Source organism: Porites lutea, chromosome 9 (genome assembly GCF_958299795.1).
Source record: "Porites lutea chromosome 9, jaPorLute2.1, whole genome shotgun sequence".
In the NCBI taxonomy this organism is placed as follows: domain Eukaryota; kingdom Metazoa; phylum Cnidaria; class Anthozoa; order Scleractinia; family Poritidae; genus Porites; species Porites lutea.
The window spans coordinates 12120655-12138193 of NC_133209.1; the positions used below are offsets into that span (position 1 = coordinate 12120655).

A 17539-nucleotide genomic window follows, 5' to 3' on the forward strand; every position below is an offset into this window, starting at 1 on the left:
GGGTTCTCAACCCTTTATAACAGATAAATAATTTCAGAATTTGTCTTTGGATGAAATAAGACATATAATACAAGAAGAAAGAGAAGAACTTAAGAAAGATTATAATGAATTAGAAGAAAGAAGAAAATTAATTAAACAATATCAAAAATTACAAAAAGCTAGAGAGAAAGTTAGAAAAGGAATTGATATAAAAAAAGAAAGGAAGAAAAAAGTAAAAAAAGAAATTAAGAAGAAAAAGATAAAATCATTTGAAGAGTATTTTGAGGAATGTATAAAAAATAAAGAGATACCACCAGATACTCCTTCTTATTTACGTGAAGCTATTGAGAGAGCTATTAAGGAACACAATCAAGGACTTATTAAAGAAAAATCATCTTTGGAAAACTTTGCTAACAAATATGTTATTAAAGGAGAACCTGGATTATCTCCAGTTGATTTTTTAAATAAAATTTATAATACTTTAGAAGAATTTTTTACATATCACAGAAACATAAAATTTAATATGCTTTCGGTTTGTTTAATGGAACAACAATTACTTAGTAAAGATCAAGGAGTAATTGTATTGAATGAAAGTAAGGCTTACTTTACATCAGGAATTCGAAAAAATTTAAAGTCAACAGATTTAAGTGAATTAATTGATATTTCTTATAAAAGAATTCTTGGTGATTTTGATGCTTATCAAGAAAATGGAAGTGGATGGTATTTTAAAGAGGTAGTTCAACTTGAAATTCATACTGTTGAGTTTAATCCATCTAAGGGATCATCTTACATTCCTCTTCCAGATTGGATATCAAACAAAAAAGCAATTGTTAATATTCAAAACAAAGATGAGAAATGCTTTCTTTGGTGTATACTTAGATATCTTCACCCAAGAGAAAGAGATGAACAAAGATTAACAGGTTTAAAAGAATATGAAAATTCTCTTAATACTAAAAGAATTAGTTTTCCTATGAAATTAAAAGATATTACAAAATTTGAAAAACTTAATCCAGAAATTCCAGGTATTAATGTTTTTTCAGTTAATGAAAACAAAATTTTTTATCCTTTGAGAATGGCAGAGAGAGATTGTTTAAATACTATTGATTTATTTTTGTACGAAGAAGATGGAGTTTCACATTACACACTAATCAAAAATTTTCATCGTTTGATTAAGTCTCAAAAAACTAAAAGTCTTAATGGCCAAATATTTATTTGTAAAAGGTGTTTTACACATTTCACTAAAGAAGAATTATTACAAAAACATATCTTATACTGTTCAAATAATGAAACAGTTTCTGTAAAAATGCCAGAAGAAGGTACAATGCTATATTTTAAAAATTATGAAAAACAACTTCCAGTGCCTTTTGTAGTTTATGCAGATTTTGAATGCTTTACTAAATCAATAAATACTTGTATTCCTAATCCAGAAAAATCTTATAGTTACAACTATCAAAAGCACGAACCATCAGGATTTTGTTTTTAAATTAAAGGAATAGTTCCTGATAAATCATTTAAACCAATTATTTACACAAAGAATAATGATAGTGATAATGTAGCATCAATATTTGTTAACAAACTTTCAGAAGTAACAAAAAGTATATATAATGATTTTTATCGCCGTCCAAAACCACTTAGGTCAAATAAAGAGGAACAAAAATCATTTGATAAAGCGGAAGTTTGTCATATTTGTAGTACAGAATTAAAAGAAGATAAAGTAAGAGATCATTGTCATTTTACCGGAAATTATCGTGGAGCAGCACATAACAAGTGTAATCTTATGTGTAAAAAACCAAGAATACTACCAGTTATATTTCACAATCTTCAAGGTTATGATGCTCATTTGTTTATAAAACAACTTGCTTGTTTACCAGGTGAGTTAAATTGTATTCCATCTACTGAAGAAAAATATATTTCATTTTCAAAAAAGATTAAGGTTGGTGAGTACAAAGATAAATATACCGGAATAACTTTACCAATAAATTTTGAAATAAGATTTATAGATTCATTCAAGTTTCTTCAAACATCACTTGCCAATCTTGTTTCAAATTTACAACCAGATGATTTTCATAATACAAAACAAGTATTTAAGAAAAATGTAAACCTACTAACTCGTAAGGGAGTTTATCCTTATGACTATGTTTCATCACTCGAAAAACTATCCGAAACACAATTACCACCAAAAGAAGAATTTTATTCAAAACTAAATGATGAAGATATATCAGATGATGATTATCAACATGCTATTAATGTATGGAATACCTTTGAATGTAAATCAATAAGAGATTATCATAATCTTTACCTAAAGTCTGATGTCCTACTTCTGTCAGATGTATTTGAAAACTTTAGGAAAACTTGCCTCAAACATTACAAGCTAGATCCAGCTCATTATTACACATCTCCCGGTTTAGCTTGGGATGCATGTCTCAAAGAGACAGGTCAAAAATTACAGTTACTACATGATTATGATAAGTTAATGATGTTTGAGCGTGGTATTCATGGAGGAATATCCCATATATCAAAAAGATATGCAGAAGCAAATAACAAATATATGAAAGATTATAATCCTGATAAAGAGTCTACTTATATTCAATATCTTGATGCAAATAATTTATACGGTTGGGCAATGTCACAACAACTTCCTACACATGGGTTTAGTTGGATGAAAAATATAACAAAAGAAAAAGTAATGGACATCCTAGATAAGGCAAATCATAGTATGTCAAATCGTGGAAGAAAAGGATATATATTTGAAGCAGATTTGGAATATCCTAAAAAGCTATGGAAATCACATAATGACTATCCTCTTGTACCTGAAAAGATGATTGTTAATGGTGTTGAAAAACTTATATGTCATTTTAAACCCCGAAAAAACTATGTTGTACATTATCGTAATTTAAGACAATATCTTGAGATGGGAATGAAGATTACTGCTGTTCACAGAGGAATATCATTTTATCAAAGTTCATGGATGGAGCCATATATAAGAACAAATACAGAACTTCGAAAAAAAGCATCTAACAGTTTTGAGAAAGACTTTTTCAAATTAATGAATAATAGTGTTTTTGGAAAGACAATAGAAAACATAAGGAAAAGACAGAATATAATTCTTATTGATGATCGTAAAAAAGCTGCTAAACTTACAAGTCGGCCAAACTTTGATAGAGCAACAATATTTGATAAAAATCTTATTGCAGTTCTTATGAAAAAAACAGAAGTGTATTTTAATAAACCAGTATATGTTGGTCAAGCAATTCTAGATTTATCAAAAACATTAATGTTTGATTTTCATTACAATTATATCAAAAAGAAATATAGAGACAAAGCTGAGTTTATGTTTACAGATACTGACTCACTTTTATACCAAATTCATACAGATGATTTTTATCGCGATATATCTAATGATATATTAGAGAAGTTTGACACATCTGATTATCCTCCTGATCATAAATCTGGAATACCAACAAGAGTTAACAAAAAAGTAATAGGAATGTTTAAAGATGAAGTAGCTGGTAGACAGATTACAAAATTTATTGGTCTTCGGCCAAAGCTTTATACTTTCAAGATAGAGGATGGGAGTTTAACCAAGAAGTGTAAAGGTGTAAAAAAGAGTGTTGTAAAAAAGGGAATAGATTTTGAAAATTATTTTGAGTGTTTATTTACCGGTGAAAAGCAAATGAGAACTATGAAAATTATAAGAAGTGAAAATCATGATATATATTCAAAAGAAGTAAATAAAATAGCTTTGAGTAGTGAAGATGATAAAAGAGTGGTCTTAGAGGATAAAGTAAAAACTCTTGCTTTAAGATAATAAGTTAATAAATAATAAATGACATATACAGAAGATCAAATAAAAAAATATCTAGAAATATTACATAATTATACTAAAAAAACAGAGGATGTGATTAGAAAAGTTAGATGTAGTAATTGTAAAAGCAATAGTTTTTGTGTTGAATCAGGTTATAATATTTGCGATTCCTGTGGAACAACTAATGGTCATGTTCTTGGTTATTTTGACTTTAAAGAATACGATCGATTTCATTTTCGAAAAAAGAGTATTTATCAGAGAAAGTATCACTATGAGAAAAAGGTTGATCAAGTTTCTAAAAGAATAAACCTAACTGATGAACAAAAATATGAACTTTACAATAAACTAATGAATATAGATAACCATGTCATGGAAATACTAAACAAACAATTTTGTCGGAAGAGAATGATAAGCATTTTTTATTTAATTAAAAAACTTTTGGAAGAGATGGTTTGTGAAAAATATAAACTAGTTTATCTAAAGATTAGCCCCCAAACTTTAGAAAATTATGAAAAGTGGTGGGATAGTTATAAAGGCTTAAAAAAATAAATGTTTAAATAAAATGAGTAAGCGAGTTGTTGGAAAACCAGAATTTGAAGCAAAACAATTGTTTGATTCAATTGATGATGGAGATTTATTTGAATATTTTTTTGAAGACGCTATTCCACCAGATGGTATATCAAAAGAAAATTATCTTAAAGAATTAGAAAAAGAGTTTTACAAATTAAAAAGAGAAGAAGCTAGAAGATTGTTAGGATTGAATTAGTTCTGTATACAACCAAAATTATCTAAAAATAATTTTATATTTTTAAAAATATAAAATTTAATCTTCTAAATAAGTATATCCACTTTCAAATACTCTAAAGATATCTAAAAATGCTTTTGTTTTATAATACAAATCTTCATTTATTTCCGAATCTATTTTTAAATTAATAAGAGTTTGATATATTCCTTCTGTATCGATACCCCCATCTTTCATAGCATTTTCTACAAGTTTGAAACATATTCAAAATTACATTTTTTTTCAAGTTCTGTACTATTTTCACTAATTTTCATTAGATCAACTATAAATGGTTTAACTAATACTTCTCTTTTTTCTTCTGTTATTTTAAATTGTCTGTGTAACGTATCAATATGATTTAAAGCAAGATTTTCTAGGAATTTTTTTTTGTATTTCTTTCATTTCTTTAAATTCTGAGAGTATATACTCATCATGTAAAAATCCAAACATTTCTTTTAGTAATGTACTAGCAAGACGTTTTACATCTTTTTGTCTAATAATAACAGCTGCCATTTTATTTATAGATTATATTATTCCTTTATGAAATATCCAATATATTATCCCAGTTAGTTATCCTAATACTTCACTATTTATTGGAGAGTCAAATGTGTATACACATCCTCTTCCAATTTTGTAATGTTTATGAAAAGATTTAAAAGCCGCGTAAAACATTAGATGATTATTTAGAATAGGATTATTAGATTTAATAGATCTATCTTCTATTTTATAAAATATTCTTTCTATATCTATATTTCCTTTAAAATAAACTTCATATAAATATCTATAAATGAGTGATGTTTTTATAAGATTTTCAGGATAGGGAAGATGTTTGTGTAAAGGATAGTAATAGTTAACATAATTCACAATTGTGTTTAGCATTTTATATTATTACTTATAATAAAAATTTAATTACGGTTTAGAGAATAAGAAAATATAAATAAAATGCTTAAAAAAACATTTATAAACAGAAATCTTGGAATTAAGTTTAATTCGTACATTGATAATAAATTAAGGGTCTGGTTCAAATCTAAAGAAGTTGCTCAGATACTTGGGTACAAAAATACAGAACATGCTATAAAAAGACATGTAAGTGAAAATAATAAAAGAACTTTTCTTTTAATCTGCCCCGGCAAATCACCGGGTCAGGTATATAAAAAAAGCTGCCCGCCTGAAACGGGCGGTCAGGTCCAAGGCAGATGGTTTATATTTATTAACGAAGCAGGATTTTACGAATTAGTTTTTAGATCAAGATTACCTGCTGCAAAAATGTTTCGTGAGTGGACATTTACTAAGGTATTACCTTGTATTGGTAAATTTGGTTATTATAAAATTAAAGATTGTAAAAAACAAAGAATAATAATTGAAGGAGTAAAATATTATAAACATCCTGTTTTTAGCAATTATGCCGCAAGCAAAAATGGAGATGTTATAAATGTAAAAACTAAAAAAATTATGAATATATAAAAAAGAGGTAATAATTATTTTAATTTTACAATATATGATAAAAGACTTAAAAATCAAATAAATTACTATCAACACAGATTTGTATACGAAGTTTTTTTAGGACCAATACCACGATGCTTTGAAGTGGATCACGTTAACGAGATTAAATCAGATAACAGGCTAAAAAATCTGCAAATTATTTACTCATAAACAAAATGCTGAAAAAAGTATTAACAGACCAATAATTTCTATCAATATTGAAAATGGAAAAGAAAGAAGATTTATTTCTATTAAAACAGCAGCGATTGAATTGGATATTAATGCTGCTCATATTTCTAATATTTGTAGAAAAAAATCTAAAACAGCTACTTCAAAGAAAAATGGAAATAAGTACTCATTTAGATACTTAGATTAGTTTTCAATATTTAGATAAATATTGAAAACAGCTACATCTAAAAAAGATAGAAAAAATACACATTTAAATATTTATATTATTTAGTAGTTTATTCTTCTAAAGATTTTTTTTTGATTTTTTCTTGTATCAGATATGCTATCCAAATTATATTTAATACATCTGAGATTACTAATATCATAACTAAATTTTTGACATTTATTAAACAAATCTTTATCAAGAGAATCTTTTCTAAAACTTAAACAAAAACTACAATAAGTTTGAGCTTTTTCTATTAAAAATTTATTATCATCTTTAATTAAAGAATCAATTTTTTCACAGATTTCTCTAGCTTCTACAGCCAAAGCTTTTTCGTAGGAATAAATTAATTGTTCTTCAAATTTTTCAAATTGATCCATTTTATTGTTAGTATTTTTATCTTTAAACCTTTATATTAAATTTTTCATTATACCTACTAGCAAATCTATCTGCTATAGGAGACTGATCAATTATCATTTCATCTATTAGTTTCATACGATCAACAAACTCTTGTTTGTTCCACTCATCTCCCCGAAGAGCTGCACGGAGTTCAACTAATACTTTTTCATAAGTAGTAAATGCAATTCTTGACATTTCAATTTTTCTCTTATAATTTTTTTTCTTTCCAATTCCCGCTACGATAACCCCAGCACCATTTACAACTCCTAGAACAATGGAGTTTAGTGTAATCCCACCAGTAATAGTTCCTATTGCAACCAGGCAAATTCCAGAGATAGAAAATACATCATCAAGAAATTTGTAACTCTTATAACACTTTTTGTAACACCAGTATTTCTTATGATAATGTTTGTAAAAGTCTTTGAGAGTTGTGACGTCTGATTCTGACAGAGATTTATCAATGTGATTAAATTCAAAGATATCCTTCATTTATTCTTTTATCTATATAATTCTACATTATATAAGATCCACTTAACTTTTCTTGAAGCATTACTTTGTGAAATTGCTCAGAGTCGGTGTCGTAAAAGTTTGGAGAGTACATTAATCTAATTAACACTCCATCTTCAGTTGTAAACTTCCAACGTTGATTAGCATTGTATTGAACAGCTGGTATAGTTAATGTTGAGCTGTAGTTACTTATTGAAACTTTTGTAACATTTGCACTAAAATTTTCTGCTAGCCATACAACAATTATTTTTCCATTAAAACTACTTAGCATTGTAAATTTTTGAGTTGTTTTGTTGACAGTTAAAGTTACTTTATTGTTTGATTTATTATAATCCAATTTTACTAAAATATTATTGTTTGTTGATAAATATTTAGTTAGGGTAAAACTCCTATTTCTCCAATAACTAAAAACAATACATAAAGTAGATTTCGAAGAATGTGAAGGAGAAAAAGTAATATCATAACCATTAATATGTAATCCTTTTTCTGCTATTTCACTTAGGTCTTTATTTGGTGGTAGTGTAATATTAGGTTTTAAAGAATTAATAATAACTCCAGATGAGCCTATATTTATTCCGTAACTATCCGCATCAGCAAAGTCATAGAATTCACTAAAGTATTTTTCATACAAATTTTTTTTTTCTAGTAAAGGAATTAACTCTTTTACTGATTTAATTGTTGCAAAATTATCATCACTTATACTGCCAAGACTGATATGTGCTAATTTTTTACTATTTATGATGGGGGGAACATTGTACATCACATATCCTGGGTAGATATCAAATGCGGTGTGATAGTCGTAAACTTTATCTGGATCGATATTGCTAAATATACCCTCAATACCATAAGCAATAATATAAACTCCTGAAAACTGTCTCGGATGCAAAGCCAGGTTATATCCACCCCGAAGAATATCAACCAAAATGTGAAGACAGAACTTATTCCCAGATGACAACTTCCGGAAATTAACTATTATTCTATGGTAGTACATAGTTTGTGTTTGCCCTTTTGGAACAGTATACTTATGGGATAGTTTTTTTACACCTAAATTTCCAATTGATAATCCTGTTGAAGTTCCTTTGTCAACACTTATTTGAGTATTATTCCAAAGATTATAATCAGTGTTGAGTATTTCCAAACACAACGTGTAATCAGTATTTGCAGCTAGTCTGAAAAAATTAATTCCCATCTTATAAATATATTTACCTTGAGAATTTTTGATTATAGTCATGAAAATTACTTTGTGGTTATAGTCATGAAAATTGCCTTTAAAAGGAGATAACTCTCCTATCTTATTTATAATAAAACTAACTCCTCCATCTATTTCATCAGTCCATTGAGCCCCACTTGACATGAGATAACTAAACTCATCTTTATAATGACTTGGTTGAACTGCAGTAAGATGAACTAGTTTGTCGACATAACCTTTGGTTACTGCTTCATTGTCTTGGGTTGGTACACCCAGATTCTCTATTTTATTACCACCAAGGTTGACATCAGCTTTTACAACCCCACTTATTACAATTTTAGGTGTGTTGATTTCTATTCTCTTAAGTGGTTTGGTTATTGCTTTTGGTAGATCAGTGAATAGCTGACAAGTGATAGCTGTGTGATTTGAATTGTTATGGGTTCTTAGTTTTACTCCTGACATATTATAATTCCAAGACTTATAAATATTTAATGACCAAGTGCCAGTTCGATTTCCACTTACCCAAAAGTTAGAATTGGAATGAGAGTTATCTCTGGGAATAAACCACAGAAAGTCAACGTTTATATTTCGCGAACCAAATTGAAATTCTATTTTGTTAATGTATGTGTTAGCAGTTGGTGCCCACCCTACAAGAGGTTGACCAGGTTCTGATGTTGTAAAAACAAAATCATCAAATGATGAACCTGAGATATATTGTAGATACAAAGTCGTTGGCGCAGCTGGATCTGTTATAGTAAATACACCACTTGTTCCATCTCCAGAATGATGATCAAATCTTTCTATTTGTTTACGAACCCATCCGCGATTAGCAGCTTGTTGATCTGTGGTGGGGTCACTGAGGTTAACTATTTTATTGTTGTTAAGATTTAAGTCTCCAGTCATAGCGACGGTACCATCTTTTTCCAAGTAATCACTTAAATCTGGACTTCCAGCATTATCATCCACATATTTTTTTGTTGCCGCATCTGTATTTGATGTTGGAGTTGCGAGACCAACTATTTTTTTGTTTCCAATATTTAGGTTACTAGTCATTGATACACTTCCATCTTTTTTTATAAAAGAACTAGTATCAGGTATTGAGTCATCCACATACTTTTTGGTTGCGCCGTCTGTGGGGTTTGTTGGTGGTTTCAAATGAATTATACCCTTATTATCCATGTTTAGATTATTAGTCATTTTATTTGTTCCACCAACGTGGAGATACTTCAAATCTGTAAAAGCTAATGGTGTTGGTTGTTTAGGACCTGCTGGAGCTGGCAGATTTAATATTTGATTATTGTCCATATTAAGATTTCCTTTCATTGGGTAAGATCCATCTCTGTCAAGAAATGTGTTGTCTACGTAATATTTTGTTGCTGGATCTTTAGAATCCTGTGGTGTGATAAGATTTGTAATTCGGTATCTATCATTCATATTTATGTTTGAATCAACTGTTAGTCGTGATGTTGAGGGTGATCCACTGGAATTATCATCAACATACTTTTTTGTAGCAGCATCAGTATTAGCACTAGGTGCACCAACATTTCTTAGTTTTTTATTTATCATATCATAATCCCCACTTGAAGTGAGATTAAATCCAACTCCTGGAGCACCTTGTATTCCCCTAGCAAAGGGATGATCTAAAGATTGTTCGTTAAATATTCCCATTTTAATTATTGGTTATATTACCAGTAAAGTTTTTTGCAATACGTTTTCTTGGTTTATCAACGTATAGAAATGAATACGGTTTTTTAGTTGCTGCGCGGTAATCTTCTTTACTAACTCCCAACTCAGATGATATTCTGTTGGCTTCCCTCGATGATGGAAATTCATATAAACAGTAATGAGAACAATTCAGACGAATGTCTTTTGGTGTTTTATAAAACGACTGACTGAGGTACACCACCGAACAATTCTTATGTCGTCCTTGAATAAAATAATCAATCAGTTGTCTCTGGTTTTTATCACAAACATAGTCATCGAATATCACAAGTTTTTGATTGTCTTCGTAATCCATTTCTGACACTGGGGTTATTTCATCATTACTCATATGAAGTATTTCATATCCTAGTTTACTACTCAACTCCCTCATTTTTTGAATTAGCTTTTGATACTTATCCTGTTCTAGATTACGCGCGTAAAGATAAATCTCATCATAATACAGTAGTGGTTTAATTATCATATGATACAACAGATTAGTTTTACCACTTCCACTGTTTCCACAGATTAACATCCGAAATGTGTCTGATGGCATGTAAGGAAATAACTGTTTATATTTTTTATCTGGATTGTCACCACTATCATAGTTTGGTATTTCCATTTATCTAATGAATAGATAAATGGATATTGAAGAATACAAAAAACTTGCAAGAAATAAAATTGAAGCTGATGCTTTGACTCGTCAGGTGAGAGATGTCATAAAAATAACAAAATGGCAAAAACAAGATACTCGGGAAGGTTTTAAAGAGACATTTAAACCACTTATTAAATCTCAAGATAGCATTAAAAAAAGTATTGATGAACAGCAAAACGCAACTATAGCACAACTTAAAAAAAATCAACTTGCTCTTACTCAAGGTTTTGAACAGTTTAACCGATTAGCTGATATGAGAGAATTACCATATCCCAACGAAGAAGGTTGGGATAGAGATTGGTTACCAGAACCAACAACATCTAAACCAAGATCACCTACACGTTATAATATTGAAAAAAATCTTGACGATGTTGATTTAGAAATATTAAGAATGATGGAATATCCAAGGCCAAATGATTTTTTTGATACTAACCCTGAAAGACTTAGAGAAATACTTGATGAAGTAAAAAATGATGTAAAAGTTTTTACAGGAGAAATAGCCGGCGTTGCTAAAACAAGGGTAAGGGTAACACAAAGGGTAAGGGTAAGGGTAAGGGTGGAGGGTGAGGGTAAGGGTAAGGGTAAGGGTGGAGGGTGAGGGTAAGGGTAAGGGTAAGGGTAAGGGTGGAGCGGGGATGAGGGTAAGGGTAAGGGTGAGAATTGTTGGGGGAATTCCAATTTAGATTTTCATCCAAAATTTCTCCCCCCCCAAAATTGTCTTCTTTATACTTTATATTTCTTTGAATTTTACAATTCGCGCGTCTTGGACTTGGCGCGGTTTGAAGACCATACATTTGCCTATTTTTAAGGGAAAGTGTTAGATGTACAGTTTGCTCGTCTCCAAATGTAACATATCTGAAAGATTATCGGCATATTTTTTGTAAGATTAAGGATTGTGGACGTTCGAAGATTGCATGAAAAGGTGGTTTGCTTTTTGACCCTTTTGCGGATCACCTCGCCAACCCAGGGTCCCACATCCCCATATAAACAGTCCTTTAGTGTACAGAGGATGATCGAAGACTATTAATCCATGCCTTTATTCAAGCCTTTCAAGAGCAAAAAATTAATCTGCGGTCACGTTGTTGAAAATACTTAACTGCAACAGAAACGCGAAAGCTAGCCAAACCTTGAAATTAGAACAGCCCTGGACCAGCCTTTCATTTTAAAGAGCACCGTTTTCCAATAATATATGCCAGATGATGCTTAATGACAGGGAACTAATGACAATATGCCTTCTTAACATTCACCCTTACCCTTACCCTCACCCTCCACCCTTACCCTTACCCTCACCCTCCACCCTCACCCTCCACCCTTACCCTTACCCTCACCCTCCACCCTCACCCTCCACCCTTACCCTTACCCTCACCCTCCACCCTCACCCTCCACCCTTACCCTTACCCTCACCCTCCACCCTTACCCTTACCCTTACCCTTTGTGTTACCCTTACCCTTGTTTTAGCAACGCCGAGAAATAGCTGGTTTGAATAGAAAAAAACATAAAACAGAAGAAGATAAAGAAGAAATAGAAAGGATTAAAATGCAAAACGATTTTCTACATAAATACAAAAACATTCTTAAACTTTATTTAGGTTCACTTGAGTATCAAATGGGAGAAGGAATGATTTACTTTAACAACCCACATCAACTCCTAGACAGACTTGAATTACTCGGTGGTTCAATTCTTGCTGGGAATAATGGTGTAATACCCGAGTTTTCTCAAATAGCACATCTTCTCAATCAAATGAAAGTAATCTCAAAAAAACAACTAAATAATCTACTAAAAAATTATATACCAATTATATAAAAATGGAAGAACGAGCTATCCACATATCCTCAATAAACAGGGAAAAAAGAGGAACAAGCAGACCTGGTGATTTTACTATAAAGTTTAATCCATCTTTGAAACTTGACCCTGATAAGAAACAAGAACTTGCTCTTGATCGGCTGTCCATGACTTACTCTTGGTACAACATTACGTACTTGGTACAACATTACATACTCACGATGGATCCACATGGCAAACAATTACTTTTACAGATGGAATGTATTCCTACTCAAATATTAATGATTACATTCATCAATATATGTTACAAAAAAACCATCACTCAACAGACTCCAAAGGAGAAAAGGAGTATTCAATCAATCTAACTTTTATACTATCTACCTATCGAATTTTAATTTCAGTTAGTAATAACTATCAACTTGATTTGAGAGGAACAAAATTTGGAGACCTAATTGGATTTGAAAAGAAACTTATTACAAAAACAGAGTATGGAACAAAACTACCAAATATCACAAATTCGATTGATGTATTGAATATCAACACAAGCGCAATAACTGATAGCATTGTAAATGGAATAAATACAAATACTATTGCTGTGGTACCAACAGACAATCTCACAAGGTCTTATCCATTTACGTTTGAGCCTAAAAGACCTATGTATTGTCCTGTATCTACATTTCACATTGATGAAATGAGAATATATGTGACAGACTCACTTGGAAGACCAGTAAGTTTTAACGGTATAGATTGGTTTATGACTTTGATACTTCACTCGATGTAATATAACTATTAAAATAAAATGATGAGACAATCAGAGTTTAAAATGAGACTTGACCCTGAATTGGGTAGATATACAAGACAACATATTTATGGAGAAGGAATGATGGATATGTTTAAATCGGTTGGTAAAAAAATATTTGGAAAAACAATGAAAAAAGCGGCTAAAAGGGGCGCTAAAAAAGCGGTAACAATGGCTGCAACAAAAACTGGTGAACATGTAGGTAAAAAGGCTGGTGATAAAATAGTGCAAATGTTATCAAAAGAAAAGGCTGCACCCTCCAACAAAAAAGTTACTTTTAATAAAAATGTTGAAACAATGACTCAACAAGAGATAAATCAAAGATTGAATAACCTTCTTAGTGGAGGTTCAACACGTAAGAGAAAATTATATAATTATTAAAATAAAATGAAGTCATTTAGAAATCCAAAATATTTAGATAGATATGAGGATGTTGTTTTCGACCTGGAACAGACTCTAGATGCGGCTCCAGCAAATGCAGCTCACCAAACTAAAACAGGTCTTAGATTTGTTGCTGATAATACAGGAGAAACCACTCCTTTTGATTGGTATAACGCCCGATTATCAATGGATTTTAAAGTAAATAAGCTGGCAGATGGAGGAAACATTGCAGTTGCTGACCATAACGGAATTGTAAATGGTAGTAACTCATTTATAGAAAAATTAAGTATCCTGGCAAATGGAAGAGAAGTTTATAGTTGTAATTATGCAAATCATGTTGTAAATATTAAAAATCTTCTTGAGTATAATCCTTCATATGCTGAGAGTGTTGCTACAAACGAATTTTATTTTCTTGATACATCAACATCTGCAGAGGAAAGACCTGCTCAAGCAACTTATAATAAAGGTTTTCACAAAAGAAAATTACTATTAGGTGCATCAGCCACAGTAAACTGTGAAATTCCTCTTAATAGATATTCTTTATTTGAAGCATCGGAAGATAAATTACTTCCAAATACAAAAATTGAGCTAAATATCGAAATTGAAAAAGATGCAAATTTAATTTTTCAAGCTGCTGATGATTGTAGAGTTATTATAACAAGACTACAACTTTTTATTCCAAAACTTACGTTTAATTCGGAAGGGCAAAAGTTGTACATGGAAAATTATCTTAAACCTTACAAATGGTCATATTTGAATGAAGTAGTTGAAAGATCAAATAATACACAGCAACAGACAGGGCATTTTAGAATTACAAATGCTATTTCAAAGCCAAGACATGTATTTGTTTTTGGAATTAATACTGCAAGAATTGATTCACAAACAGCAAATCCATTTTTATACAACACTTTTAATCTACCAAATAATGCTAATATATCAAGATGTTACCTGGAAGTTGCAAATGGAAACGAATACCCGGATATTCACTTTAAACCTTCTACAGATATGTCAAGAGTTTTTAGAAATGTAATGTCATACGTCTACGCAAATAATGATTATCAAGGTGGAACATTACTTAATATAAGTAATTTCAAAACTTTATTTCCTTTTGTTTATTTTGACCTAACAAAACAAAAAATGGATATCAAAGATGGTGTTACAAAATTAGCATTTCATTACGAATTATCTGCTAATCCAAACGCTGATTATAATATTTACGCATTAGTCTTACATGAAAGAATAGCAGAAATATCACAACAAGATGGAAAACTATTGCTTAGGGCTTAATCTAAAAATAAAATAAAAATGGTAACTTTTAATTCCTGAATTTTCTCAATACAGGCATCCCTGCGACCTTCCAACTGTCTCAAAGTGAGAGGCATAATCAAAATTTTACACAAGCTGTTAAAGTTTCACAGAATTTTATACAAGTTGTAGAAAATTTTGTGTAATCATTTGATTGGTTGAAAAAATCACACGATAATCTCGTGATATATAACAATAACCTTCTAGAAGGTTCTAATGACAATGCAATTTTCTATAATTAGATTTGAAGATAAAATCTAATTATAGTATATGATAATGTTACCCACCAACCGGGTGAAAATACAATAAAAAAATATAATAAACCTAAACCAAAGAAGAAAAGATTAAGTGATGTAATTAAATTTCCTGAAATCAATTGAATATAAATATTATAATAAAAAAATGACTACTTATTTTGAATACGGAGTAACACTTACAGATGGACAAAACTCAAAACTGGCTTCTGCAATAATAAATCAAACACCACTAACTCTTCGGTTAAAACATTCTCATCTTCGAGGTTCTGATGAGTTAATGCTAACCCAAAGACAAATTACTAAAATTAAAAAATCACTGAGAAATGGAACAGGATCAGATATAAAGATAAGTAAAACACAAATTAGACGTTCTGTAAAACATGGAGGAAACTTATTTTCATCACTAGCATCTCTTGGAGCAAGAGTACTACCATACGCAATTAAAGGAGTTTCAAAAGTTGTTCCTGCATTAGCAACTGGTGCTGCCACTGCACTTGGAGAAATTGGATTAAATAAAATATTTGGAAAAGGAATCACAATTCCCCCACAGTTTTTCCCAATGTTACCACCTCTTGTAAGAGAATTTACCAAATCTCAAATAAATCAAATTAACAAAGCTTATCAAACAGGAGGTCGACTGGTTATTAAACCAACTCGTAAACAGATAGAAGGAGGATTTCTTGGAACTCTTGCATCCATTGGAATTCCAATGGCAATTAGTTTAGTTTCTAAGATGTTTGGATCTGGACTGCAGGTTGATAGACATGGATCATCTAATACAGCAAATGTTTACGTTCCACATCCTCCTCCCCCACCAACACATGGTGAAGGTTATCCTTATCACTTTCCACCACCTTTTTTAGGTACATGGAACAACCCAATTGGAATGGGAGTTAAAAAAATAAAGTCCAAGTCCAAAGGAAAAGGCCTACTACTAGGAAAAAACAGCCCATTCAACTCAATTCCATTAATAGGGGCCATTTTGTAATTAAACCTCTGTATCCAACTTCGACCTCATGGATTGGGTAAAAAAACTTGGTATTAAACATTTTAGAGGAATATATAGTCGCGATGGGCTACCAAACAAAATCAAAAAAGAATGTGGAATAATTAATCTAGATGATATAACAGGTCCTGGAACACATTGGGTTTGTTATAGAAATATAGACAATGTAGCTGAGTACTTCGATCCATTTGGTTTAATAATGCCAAATGAAGCACTGGTGTATTTTCATACAGCTAAAAAACGAATAATTTACTCAACAGATGAAATACAAAATCGTAATACTGTTCTCTGTGGTTATTGGTGTTTGTATTATCTATTCGAAAGACAACGTGGAACTAGTATTCTAGATGTAATACATAATCCACATTTTGACAACGACAACAGTGATTTTATAAAGGCATACTTTTCTTAATTTCTTAAGATTAAATAAAATAATTTATTTAATCTATAAAGGTTTTTTAATCACTAACTATAACGGATTTAATACTTTCAACATCTTTTAAGATGCTACAAATTTTTTCACACATATCACAAAGAGATTTATATTTATTAATAATTTTAGATAACCTCTTTAATTTTTCTTCAGGATGTACTACACCATAATGACTAACTTCGTTTATAATATCTTTCCAGAAAATAGCTTCTCGACGATTTACAATTTGTCTAAAAAAATAATTTTCTTTTTTAACATCATCTAAAAGTCTATTAATTTCATTTCGAATTTCATTCTCGTAATCAATTAGTAACTGGTTATCAAAAGATAAATCAAAATCTTTAACAAACTTGTCTTCCATTTTTTTATATTTACTAACTAAACCTTTAAATAATTTTTATTCACTATCCGCTGGCGTATCCTTTAGTTGCTTAACTTTCTCAACTTTTTTATTTAAATCTTTAACACTATCAACTATTTCATCAAAACTACAATAAATATTAATAAGTCGATAAAGTTTCTTCTTTTTATCACTATTTATTTTCAACCAAGAATAGTCCTCATCTCTGATTTTCCCCCACATCTCACATTCACCAGCCATTAGTATTCTAGAAAGATCATCATTTTTCTTTCTAAGAGACTCAAACTCATTATTTATTTGTGTTCGTACATCTTTCTCAAAATCTTTTA

At 30.3% G+C, this 17539-nt stretch overlaps 1 protein-coding gene across 1 annotated transcript; it reads left to right on the forward strand.

Annotated features, from left to right (window-relative positions):
* Window positions 1–502: 502 nt before the first annotated feature.
* On the forward strand, window positions 503–3787 carry LOC140948900 (uncharacterized). The gene is made up of 4 exons (XM_073398166.1): window positions 503–699; window positions 1672–1850; window positions 2037–3098; window positions 3354–3787. Exons 1-4 carry the CDS (start codon window positions 503–505, stop codon window positions 3785–3787), a joined length of 1872 nt encoding a protein of 623 aa, XP_073254267.1.
* Window positions 3788–17539: the final 13752 nt, after the last annotated feature.

Excerpts from the sequence above, each read along its gene's own strand:
- LOC140948900 (XM_073398166.1), top strand. The coding sequence starts at position 503 with ATGCTTTCGGTTTGTTTAATGGAACAACAATTACTTAGTAAAGATCAA. Across the intron at positions 700-1,671 it reads CAAGAAAATGGAAGTGGATG|TACAGAATTAAAAGAAGATA; the intron begins GTATTTTAAAGA and ends TCATATTTGTAG. Across the intron at positions 3,099-3,353 it reads TATAATTCTTATTGATGATC|ATGATTTTTATCGCGATATA; the intron begins GTAAAAAAGCTG and ends AAATTCATACAG.